The 12,017-nt window shown below is 50.1% G+C and overlaps 1 protein-coding gene across 11 annotated transcripts in view; it reads right to left on the bottom strand.

Moving 5' to 3' along the window:
* ZNF532 (zinc finger protein 532) overlaps window positions 1–12,017 on the bottom strand; it is a 109,742-nt gene that overhangs the window by 54,114 nt on the left and 43,611 nt on the right. For all 11 annotated transcript variants that reach the window (XM_047827692.1, XM_047827684.1, XM_047827686.1 and 8 more), the window contains one exon: window positions 4,544–6,906. In XM_047827692.1, the coding sequence (XP_047683648.1) occupies window positions 4,544–6,889 (2,346 nt within the window). In that variant the 5' untranslated portion in view covers window positions 6,890–6,906. The remainder of the gene's footprint in view (window positions 1–4,543; window positions 6,907–12,017) is intronic.

The following is a 12,017-nucleotide window of genomic DNA, read 5'->3' as shown; positions in this document are numbered from 1 at the left end:
TAAAGATGCAAAGGCTCAAGTGTACTTCTGTAAAACCTTCTTAAAAGATGGACAGACAAGCCACAACTGGGAGGAAGGACTTGCAACCACATACCCGACAAAGGACTAGTATCTAAAATACAACAAGAAGTCTTAAAACTCAACAGTTAAAACACACGCACTCAACCTAATTAGAAAACAGGCAAAAGTGACATTTCACCAAAAAGGATATACAGAGGGCACATAAACACATGAAAAGTATGTTCTAGGAGCGCCTGGATGGCTCAGTCGGTTAAGCGTCCGACTTTGGCTCAGGTCATGATCTCACGGTCCGTGAGTTTGAGCCCCGCATCAGGCTCTGTGCTGATGGCTCGGAGCCTGGAGCCTGCTTCGGGTTGTGTGTCTCCCTCTCTCTCTGCCCCTCCCTGGCTCATGCTCTGTCTCTCTCTCATTCGTAAATAAATAAATAAATAAACATTAAAAAAATTTTTTTTTAAAGCTGGTGAGGATGCAGAGAAACTGGACCACTCATGCACTGTCCGAGGAATAAGAAACGGTTCAGCCATTCTGGAAGAGTTTCTTAAAAACATATATGTGCAACCAGCATACGACCCACCAATTGTCTACCCGGGCTTTTATCCCAGCAAACTCAAACTTAGGTCCACACTAAAACCTGTGCACAAGTGTTTATAGCAGCTGTATTCAAAATTCACCCCACACTGGAAACAATGCAGACATCCTGAGAAGACTGAAAGGTGTACACCGTGCGGTACAACCTTGGATGGACTACTACTCAGTGGTTTGAAAAAACAAACTACTGGTCCACGCTAGAACCTGGATGCATCTCCAGGGAAGGAGCCGGTCCCCAAAGGTTACATATGGTGTGGCTTCATTTATAAAGCATTCCTGAAATAACACCACCTGTAAAGATGGAGAAGAGATTAGTGGTTGCTGGGGGTTAAGCAGCAGGTAGGGGTGGCTCTAAAAAGGCAGTATGGGGGCGCCTGGGTGGCTCAGTCGGTTGAGCGTCCGACTTCGGCTCAGCTCACGATCTCACGGTCCGTGAGTTCGAGCCCCGCGTCGGGCTCTGGGCGGATGGCTCAGAGCCTGGAGCCTGCTTCCGATTCTGTGTCTCCCTCTCTCTCTGACCCTCCCCCGTTCATGCTCTGTCTCTCTCTGTCCCAAAAATAAATAAACGTTGAAAAAAAAAAAAATTAAAAAAAAAAAAAAAAAAGAAAATTCAGTGATTTGAGAAAGAAGACCAGAACGTCAGCACAGAACACTGGAGCAGTAATCAGGTAAAACTTTGACATGATTATGGTAATTATAAGTAGAGGTGGGGCGGGGGGGGGGGGGGGGGGAGGGAAGGCAGGGAGGAGGGCAGGAAGGACATTCCCGCTGCTCGTGAAGTAGTACACCTGTCTCTAGGCCTGGTCAAGTCAAAAGCTGGCAGGCGATGAATGAGGAGTCGTGGACCTGTTAGTCCTGCGAGAGCCCACAGTCGCGCCCTTGAACCTTCCAAATCAACAGCGGCAGTAGGGTCAGTGCAGGAGTCGGCTGTGGACGGTTGCCTAACTAAGACTGCTGTGCAGGCGGGGGGAACCCTGCCCGGGGAAGGGCTCGGGAAAGCCAGAAGAGAAAGCCGGCAGCTTGCAGGCACGGGACTAACCTTCCGCTGGATTCCCATTCCAGAAGCAAGAGCCGGGGTGGGAGCCACAGGGGGTTCCCTACTCGGGGGGGAGGCAGTCCACTCTCTCAGTTCACGGGTGGATCACCAAGAACGTGGAGGTCAGAAGAGAAGAGGAAAGTACACGTTTTAAATACCTGGCCGCGGCAGGCAAGAGGGGAAAGACGGGGTTCGGGAGAGAGACTGGTACTTGAGGTGCCATTAGCTCAGCTTCCACATTTTGTTAGAAGACGAGTGTTAAGTGCCCTTCTCAGGGAGGGGACAGTTCACACAGCCAGACTGGTTTTTCCCAACGGAAGTCCACAAACTGTGAACTGGCCAAGAGTCTCGTGAACGGCAAAGCGGAGAAGACACAACGAAGAACCTTCCCTCTTCTCTCTCCTGTTCTTCCTGTCTGCGGCCCCCAGCTCTCCCACCAGGGTCACCTGATCCCGCACCGGGTGACAGCAATGGGTGAGGACCCCTCCTGGCTCCCGCTGCATCTGAGGTCAGCACAGCAACAGCCATATGGATCTTACCAACGTCCCGGACTATGGAACAGACTCGGGGTGGGCTTAATTAAACCGAGCGCTGACGAAGCGGCAACGTTCCCACAGACCACCGCGCAGGCTGGGCCGCCGAGCGAGAGACAAGGCTGGCCGCCTGGGTCTGCGGGAGAACCCTCCTCTGGCCTAGTCGGAGAAGAACGGCGATGAAGAAGGGGGGCCTTCTGGGCAAGGACTCCAGTAAGAGAAGGGGAGATGGGGAACAGGAGGAGGAGACCACGGGACACGTTTATGTTGCCAACCAGTCACGCCTGGATGCGCAGGCAGCCGAGGCTTCCGAGTATAAATATGAGCTGAGTGGACACTTAGCCAGGCAGAGGTAGGGAAAGAAAAGACGACAGGGGGCGGTAGGGGGGGAGCGGAATAAGGGGAACGTTCAGCTCAGTGCATATTTGGCCCTAGAGTTAGCTATTCTGCCATGACTCATTCCGAAGTATTCCAGGTGAAACACGTGAGCTGCTCTATACACTTGTCCCAGCAAAACGCAGAAGTCGAGGCAAAGCGACCACAGACAGACACACACACACACACACACACACACACACACACGATGTAAATCTCCTTCTCCGAGGGAAATCTCCACCCCAGTTTGACCCCAGTTTGGCTGGTGAGCCTCAACAGTCAACGGAGAACAAAAACTAGGGGAATACACGGAAGAAGGGAAAGTCCTTTCTCTGAGCCCACGGCCTTTCCCCTTCCGAGAAAACAAAGGTTCCCCAAGAGAACAGACTACGGGAGGGCAGCTCCAAATGCCAGATCCTGACCAGCACGCACGGGTGAGGCGAGACGTGAGGAGAACCCTGTGAAGCCAGGACTCACCCTGCCACCCCACGGAGAGTACCAGCGGACGTAGAAACAAGGCAAGAGAACAAACAGAATGAAAGAAATGGGCTTGTTTGTTTTTTTTAACTCTATCCTTTTAAGACGCGAAGAAATAGGACCCTTCTGATGAAGCAGTGACGAGGTCAGAGGGCACCCAGAAAGACCCCAGGTGCTGTCACAAGGACACAGTAGAAGAGCTATGTCAGCCGCCGCCTGCCCGAACTAGTCGGCCGCTCTGTGGAGCGCTCCACTGTCTGGGCCGAGGACACGTAACGTCCAATGCTTCAAGGATGCTCTCAAAACTCTCTACCATTTCCACCTCCACTAAACTGCAAATCCACAGAACCAAAAATTATTGAGGTATTCTTGATCTTTTGTTCCCCAGGCTCAAATCCTACAAAGAACTCAGCAGCGGCCCTTGAGGAAACTGATCGCGGCGGCTCTAGGAGACCTCTGGAGCACAGCATCAACCTCAGGCGACAAGACAGCGGCAAATAAAGGAAAGCGGATCGCCACTGGGTCTTCACAAACAGAAGTTCGAGCCAGTAGTGGCTCAAACTAGCACCCGCTTCCAATTTCATGAGCTTCCTCGTTTGGACAATAAACCATACAGTCTCTCTAGCCTGAATTTGGTTCATTCAACACGTTCAGTTAGTTCCAAATGGTAAGTATCACGTATCTGTAAAACGCACTGATCGATCCATCGGCCAAATGGTGGCTCGTGGACAGAAGACGAGGATAGGAGATAAAAGGACTCACTGACGTCCACTGTGACCTGCATGTCACCAACATCAACCTACACCTCAGCGCCCAAAAAGATAACAAATAAATAAAAATAAAAACGAAAAGCTATGAGGAAACGCGAAGGCATTCTGTTCAAGCGGAGATGGTTTTCCACTTGCAGGTTAAATTCATCATACTGGGGACTATTACTGAACGTACTTCTGGACCAACGTCTCTCATAAGCAGGCACACCATGTTAAGTGGGTACCGGTAAGTCTGTTTAACTGTAAAAGGCAGTAATTGTAAGTAACGGGAATTTTTTTTAATCCCCAAACTGCCATTAATAACCAGGAACGCTGGTGATGTAACCTGATTTGAACACCTGATACCAAGGCAGGATACTACAACTGGCCCCATCTCAGACCTCCCACACATACACCGGTGACCCAACAATTAAGAACGCGTTTATCCCACATCTAAGGCGCCATAGCTCAACTAGTACAGAGAGTTTCTGTCAAAAAAGACCTCGTCTTCCAAAGACGTTGTTTGTAAAATGAGACTCGTTATTTCAACGTTGTTCAAGCCTCTGAAGACAATCTTTCCCTCGTGCGCTCGCGCACGCACACGTGCACACACACGCGCGCGCGCACACACACACACACACACACACACACACGTGCACTCCCATTTATAATTGAGTTCCCACCCCTAAAATCATGGGCATCGTCTAGAGCACTCATGTCTACAGATCTGTCACCGAAACACCAAAACGTAAGGGATACTCTACTTGTCCACTCGTATCTGCAGCCTGCTGGAAGTGTGTGGCCAGCGACGTCTCGTCCTGGAAAACTTCGTTACACTCCAAACATTTCAGACTATGCCTGCAGAGCTTGGATGGGTCTTCGTCTAGAGGCATAGCTGGAATGATGGGTGTGCTGGAGGGAGCGGATATGACTGTCCCGGTGATGCCAGCCTGAATCTTCGTTACAGTGTGTGTGCCGGCTCCCGCGGAGCCTGGAAGAGCAGAGGACGAAGCGGAAGTATTGCTCGACGGAGAGACAATCATCTGATCGGCTGGGACTGGCTTTAAAATCAAGTGGGAGCACTGCATCACAACCCCCTTTTCCTTGTGCCCGCGGGCGTGGGAAAGGAGACTGCACTTGTTGTAAAAAACGAGGTTCTTTGTACAGTGGTTACACGTCACTTCGATGCGCACGCTGCGTCGGTCGTAGTGCTGGGTCAGACTCTTCTCCAGGGCAAAGGAGTCGCCACACTCCAAGCACTTGTACCCGCGGGTCGGTAACGTGATGCCTGCATTGGCAGGAGGACTGAGGTTGGGGATGTAAACTGGGACCGGGTTGACGCTGCTCAGCACCTTGTTGAAAGCTTCCACCACGGAACTCTGCAAGGAGGACACCACCTGGACCCGAGACACCTTTTTGGGTGGTTGCGAGGCTGCTGCATTGATTATTGCCTGCTTTATTTGCTGCTGAGGTTTGGTTAGCACTTGGCGGAGCTCGGAGGTGGCCTGGGCGCCCTGAGGCAGAAGGTTAAGGTTGGCGAGGTGCACAGTCTTTGGCACGAGTTTGGCGTTGGCCAGGCTGGATGCCGGCACCACAACGGTTTGCTGCTGGATGGCATTGGCGGCTTTGATGATGGCGCTGCTGGCGCTCTGAACAGAGGCAGCGGATATGACCGTGGCTTTGACCGTCGTGTTGTTAGCGAGCTTCAAATTAATGACTTGGGATCCCGCCGTCTTCACGGCGGACACTGGGAGGAAGGCGGTTGCCACGGGCTTGATGGTGACCTGTTTGGGGGTCAGCTCCGCAGGGGCGACTGCGTTGGTGACCACCGCCGACTGCAGAGGCGCCCTGGGCGGGGAGGAGAGGACGGCAGCCGAAGCCGGAGAGGACAGGAGAGACGTCACAGACGCCATCACGGGCCCCGCCTGCTCGGAAGGCTTTTTTCCAGAGTCGAGATCGACCTCTGGCAACACCCTCGTCACTGTTCTCTTTATTTCCCCAGAAGACGTCTTAATGGTTTTTATGCGGACTTTGGGGATTGCTGGTGTCGACCCCGCGGGAGAGGATGGAGACCCCTTGCTGCTGTTCTCACTGGAGATGCTCCTGGGGCTATCGGGCTGCTTCAGGGACACTTTCTTTGTCCCGTCGATGAGGCTCTGGGATTCAGGAGACTTCTCCATGGCTCTGGGACTATCGTTTGCTTCTTTAGGTAACGGAGAGGCCCCCTGTGATTCGGTCACCGGTTCCTTGCAGGAGTCGGAAGCAGCCTTTTTAGCACTAAGTGCTGCTATTGCAGCTATACACGAGGACAGCTTGGACGATGGCTTTGACCTCGACAGCGCGACGCTGCCGAGGCTGGGTTCACTCTTCTCCGAGCTCAGCTTCCCGTCGTGGGCCCGGTTTTCAAGCACCTTTTCAGAGTTTTCCTTCAGCTTATCCTCTGCTTTTCTGGCTTTGAAAGGTTCGTAAACACTCAGATTTATGGAATTTGTTTCTGTCTCTCTCTTAACGACTCTGTTTTTATCTACATTGCCTGAAGGAGAGATTCCAGTTTTGCTCAAACCGTCCCCTCCGAGCGCCTTTGGCTTGTCATAGTCCTGCTGGGCGGCCGACCCCGGCAACACGTTCGCCCGAAAACCGGAACGCACGTCCTCTTTGTCCGGTGGGTCGTCCACTTCGATCTTCTCGTCGTCGTCAAACTCTTCAGCGCTTGAGATGGGGCTAAACTGGCTGAACGTGGAGTCTTTTAAAGTCACCTCCGAGGCAGGCGCATCTCCTTTCAAGGACTTCGATCCATCTTTGCCGTAACTGTCGAGAGAGGATGCGGTGAGAAACCCGTTGTGCAAGCCGTTGCCAGTGGGATTGTGGCCGTCCTTCTCGGCGCCCTCGGAGGAATCGATGTTCCGAACGTTCTTCACGATGACGCTGACGCCCACGTCCGAAGACGACGGTGTGTGGGAGTCCTCGTCGCCATGGGCGTTCTGCTTGATGTGGCTTTCCTGGTCCTCGTGTACAGACTCGATAGCTGCTTTCGGATCGACCATGTCTGGGATGTCAAATGCTGCCAGGAGGTCATCAAAGTCTGGGGTCTTCATATCCCCCATGGTCATGAATTTGATCAGATGTTCTGTTAAGCGAACAGAAACAATTCCATCAGCAAGGAAAACTTGGTAACGATGGGATAAACATCCCTATAGGATTTACACAAACACAGTGACGATGACCGGGAGAGAGCAAGTTGATAACTACCCTTCTTACAGCGAGGGGACTCTGAGTGAACAAACGTCCAGAGAACGTGGGTAAAGCCTGGGTACTCACAGCTTCAAACTGATTTCTCCAGAATGCCACACAGCATTCCCAGCATGGCACCTCTCTAACAAGAAGGAAGCTGACTGGAACCGGGACGGCACGAAGAGTAGGTTTCGACGTAACACCCAGAAAACTTGCCATGTATCACTGGACTCATCACACTGTCTTCACAAAAAGCTATTCCCGAACCTATTTCGATCTCAACACCATTCGATTCTCCTGGCAAAATCAGCACGATTATAGTCACCACCACGTCTGGCCTCTTGCATCAAAAGGAATATATGACAATCAAAAAAAAAAAAAAAAAACAAAACCAAAAAACCAATTACAGATCTCGACCCGCCCACGGAACAACGGAGCATCCCAACCCATCACATAATGTCTACTGCTAATAAAGTTCCACCTGAGATTTAAAAAAAAAAAAAAAAAATCCTAAGGAGCTTATTCCATCCGTTTTTATTGAACCCTACTTTCCTCTACGATGTTAGGGAAAAAAATACTCTCCTGGCAGAAAAGTATAACGTCCCTTCTTTTTCCCTCTCTGGTTCACTGCTTTTAGTGGTTAAGGTAACACACAGCCATTTCCTGATTGCCACTCATCCAGCACAGTGGTCCACGTGGCTGTGGCGGCTGAGGATGACCCTGCCATGACATTGTTCTCAGCGTGGAGCAACATGGACCCCAGGGTGTGGCAGAGCCTGGGAGAAGGGAGGCCTTCTCCTCTGCACTGGGGCTAGATGGGGGCGGAGAACGTTCTGTGAATGTCAGCAACGCCCTGGGCAGTAGGAGGACACAGTTTTAGGGAAATGGACAGTCACGGCCATTACTACGGATGAAGGATCGATTACAAACACGTGAAATGCTTGGGGTCTTTAAAGGGCACCCTTTGCCCACCTGCAGAGGACACGTAATCAGATGTAACTCCACTGTGAGAGAGATCTCTCTCCTGCCTGAACCCCAGAGCACTCCACCTGTTTCCAGTATTTTCTGGTATGCAGCACGGCATACATTTGTCTCTTCGTTCCTACTAGCCTGTCAGCTGACTGAAGATGGCAATGTCTCACTCACTGTGACACCATAAAGGCTACGTGACTACCACGCCACAAAGTCAGGCACGAGCACACTGGATTTCTAACCGGAAGCCGGGCCTAGACCCAGCCCCCGTCACTCACTAGCTCTGGGATCCTCAGGAAGGAAGGGAATCTCTAAGGGCCTATTCCCTCTCCCTGCAGTGGATGGAGGCAAGCAACCAGGAAGAGAGGAAAAATAGGAAACAAAAGGGAAGGGGGCCATAGCTAATTTTAGGCAACATTCCATGGAAGAATCAGCCTGATTTATAGATACATATTCCTAGACTCTTTCCTTTTCTTTTTTTTTTTAACTTTCTTTTTTGCTTTTTAAAATTTACATCCAAGTTAGTTCGCATATAGTGCACCAATGATCTCAGGAGTAGATTCCTTAGTGCCCTTTCCCCATTTAGCCCATCCCACCTCCCACACCCCTCCAGCAACCCTCTGTTTGTTCTCCATATTTAAGAGTCTCTTATGTTTTTGTCCCCCTCCCTGTTTTTGTATTATTTTTGCTTCCCTTCCCTTATGTTCATCTGTTTTGTGTCTTAAAGTCCTCATATGAATGAAGTCAGAGGAAATTTGTCTTTCTCTGACTAATTTCGCTTAGCATAATACCCTCCAGTTCCATCCACATAGTTGCAAATGGCAAGATTTCATTCTTTTTGATTGCCGAGTAATACTCCATTGTGTGTGTGTGTGTGTGTGTGTGTGTGTGTGTGTGTGTGTGTATACACACCACATCTTCTTTATCCATTTATCCATCGATGGACATTTGGGCCCTTTCCATACTTTGGCCATTGTCGATAGTGCTGCTATAAACATGGGGGTGCACGTGTCCCTTCGAAACAGCACACCTGTATCCCTTGGATAAATGCCTAGTAGTGCGATTGCTGGGTCATAGGGTAGTTCTATTTTTAATTTTCTGAGGAACCTCCATACTGTTTTCCAGAGTTAGACTCTTTCCTTTTCAATACTTAATGGCTGTTCCTCATGAAAATCTGCTTTAAATCACTGAGAGATTGTCTTGCACATTTTACTAAAGTATTTAATGACTTTTTTTGGGTGGGGTGTATAATCTGTAAAAGATCGTGCATTCCTAGCAAAAATAACTATACCGGGGTCAAGGTAGAATTTCTACTGAGGTGACAATATGCATCCCCGTGAAAATTCACATAAACCACAAATCCATCAGCAGTACTAAGACATCCCCCTCAGCTTGGTCACTCAGTGTGTGACACATCCAAACCCTTCTAATAATCTGGATGGGAAAAACTACTATTAAAGATGAAATCCGGAACACCTGGGTGGCTCAGTCGGTTAAGCGCTCAACTTCGGCAGCCTGGAGCCTGCTTCGGATTCTGTGTGTCCCTCACTCTCTGCCCCTCCCCCACTCACGCTCAGTCTCTCTCTCTCTCTCAAAAATAAAAATAAAAATACTTAAAAAAAGAAAAAAAAGATGAAGTCGGGTGATGGGTATTAAGTAGGGTACTTGTTGTGATGAGCTCTGGATGTTGAATGGAAGTGATGAATCACTGAATTCTCCTCCTGAGACCGACATTACACTGTATTTTAACTCACTAGAATTTAAATAAAAATTTGAAAAAAAAAAAAAGAAAAAAAATCATACAGATGAAATCGAAACGCAGGTTCGACAGGGATGAGCTAAAGAACAACTCACCTTGCGTTCACATGTCTCAGACCAGAACTAAGAATGTCACCGCACTTTCCCTAGATGGTCGGCTTAGCCCAGAGGAAACACCCCGGGGCCAGCACTGTCTCAGACAGGTGCCTGTGGGACCAGACAGGAAACAGTGTATCCCCAGCATCAAACTAGAGCCCAGATAAAAGGTGCGGAGGGAAGAAAACATCAACAGTTCTAGGCTAATATCGTTGTGAAAATATCCATGACGAGGCACGTCTGTGATTACGGTCTTCCTTTTAGAATGAAATTGAACATTTAAACTGCAAAATACAGGAAATGCAAACTCCATCTGCCAGATAATACCCACGAAAGAGCCCACCCACTTAGGAATAATCCCTGAATGTCACTACTGTTATTTTTAAGCAGCAAACTACAGTCACAAATGAAAACTCACCATCAAATCACCATTAGCAAAGCATCCGTCCCCGTGGTCGAACTTCACCAACCATGCTGATCAACGTTTATAGATCGAGGTTCTTAAAGAACTCAAGACACAGAATCATGAACTCCCACCCAACTCCCACTGGAGGTGAAACGGTCTGAAAACTGTTTTGTTTTTTAATTTTTTTAATGTTTATTTATTTTTGAGAGAGAGGAAGAGCACAAGCAGGGGAGAAGCAGAGAGAGAGGGAGACACAGGGTCTGAAGCAGGCTCCAGGCTCCGAGCTGTCAGCACAGAGCCCAACGCAGGGCTCGAACCCACGGACCACGAGATCATGAGCTGAGCCGAAGTCGGACGCTTCACCGACTGAGCCACCCAGGAAACCCCTGAAAACTTTTTTTTTTAAGTCACCATTTATCCAAAGCTTGGACCCAGGCTCTACACGTGCCTGGTGGTGACGAGGCTCTGCCTCGGTCTCCCCATCCCTTTTTCATGGTGACGCGGGCTTTATGACACGTGCCCTCCTCCTGTAATTTGGGTAAACAAAACACATCATCCAGTTCCGCATCTTTCGTCCCAGAGGGCAGTCGGCTCAGGAACAAAAAGAACGCAAGAGGCCATTCAAATGCCCACGGGTGATGGGCCCGGGACACGCAATCCCAAGAAAGGATAAAAGGTCCTGGGTGAAACAAAGCTTGTTGAACAAACGACAGCCGCGGGCTGCAATGTAACTGGCAGGTACCCAGGAATCCTTGGAAGCTTAGTAAACGGATCTCACCCTCTTCCTCTCCAGTTTACATGACAGGGACCTGCCATTCGGGCTGGAGGATGGTGCCCACCACGCTGCCCGTATCTTTTCCTATCCGCCCAACTAAAGCAGAGTTCAGGTTTGGAAAACCCCAGAGAGGAACCCCGGGGTGGGGGAGAAGACATTCCTGACACAGGAGCCACTCGTTCTCTGCGGTAACGTGCCCCCACACCCTGCTCTCCTGTCCACCTGTGTCGCTTCAGTTTGACACTTTCTCTTGCGGGAAGAGGGTGAACTTGAGGGTGAAACGACGGGACATTTCGAAGAGGTAAGAGGGAATTAGCAGTGGTTCTGAAAACCAGGAGTCGGCCCTCCTAGTTCACCTGAAGGATGTGAAGGTTGAGGACCCAGGACAGGCAGGACGGCGTGAGGGCAGGGCCCCACAGGAGCAGCCGTGCTGCCAGAAACCTAAGCTCACCCGGCGGTGGCCTCACCTCTGCGGGCTTGCAGAGTCGTGTTCAGGCCTCACCTCTGCGGGCTTGTAGAATCATGTAATGAATCCCGCTCTCTGTAACTTCACACTTCTTCTATGGTTTACAGAAATGTTTTCCAGCCCCACAATCACGCGGGCCTCTTAGCCGTTCCCTTCCCGCATTCAGGAAGGCCAGAGCAAATTTTCCGCTTGGAGGGGAAGAAGATGTTTCACTCCCTCTTCACTTCCCAGTTACACCAGGGACAAAGAGTGAGGTTTACATTTGAACGTGTTCACCATTTTTCACCCCAATTCCTAGGTACCACTGTTTTGAAAATGTTACAAAAGTAAATTTCAGACTTCTCTTTTAAAAGGAAATAGGGGCACCTGGGTGGCTCACTGGGTTAGCATCCGACTCTTCATTTGGGCTCAGGTTATGATCTCACAGTCGTCAGATCGAGCCCCAGGCTGGGTTCTGCGCAGGCAGCACAGGGTCTTGGGATTCTCTCTCTCCCCTCTGCCCCTCCCCAGCTCGCTCTTTCTCTCTCTCTCTAA

This window comes from Prionailurus viverrinus, chromosome D3 (genome assembly GCF_022837055.1).
Source record: "Prionailurus viverrinus isolate Anna chromosome D3, UM_Priviv_1.0, whole genome shotgun sequence".
In the NCBI taxonomy this organism is placed as follows: domain Eukaryota; kingdom Metazoa; phylum Chordata; class Mammalia; order Carnivora; family Felidae; genus Prionailurus; species Prionailurus viverrinus.
This window is presented reverse-complemented; position numbering and strand designations above follow the sequence as displayed.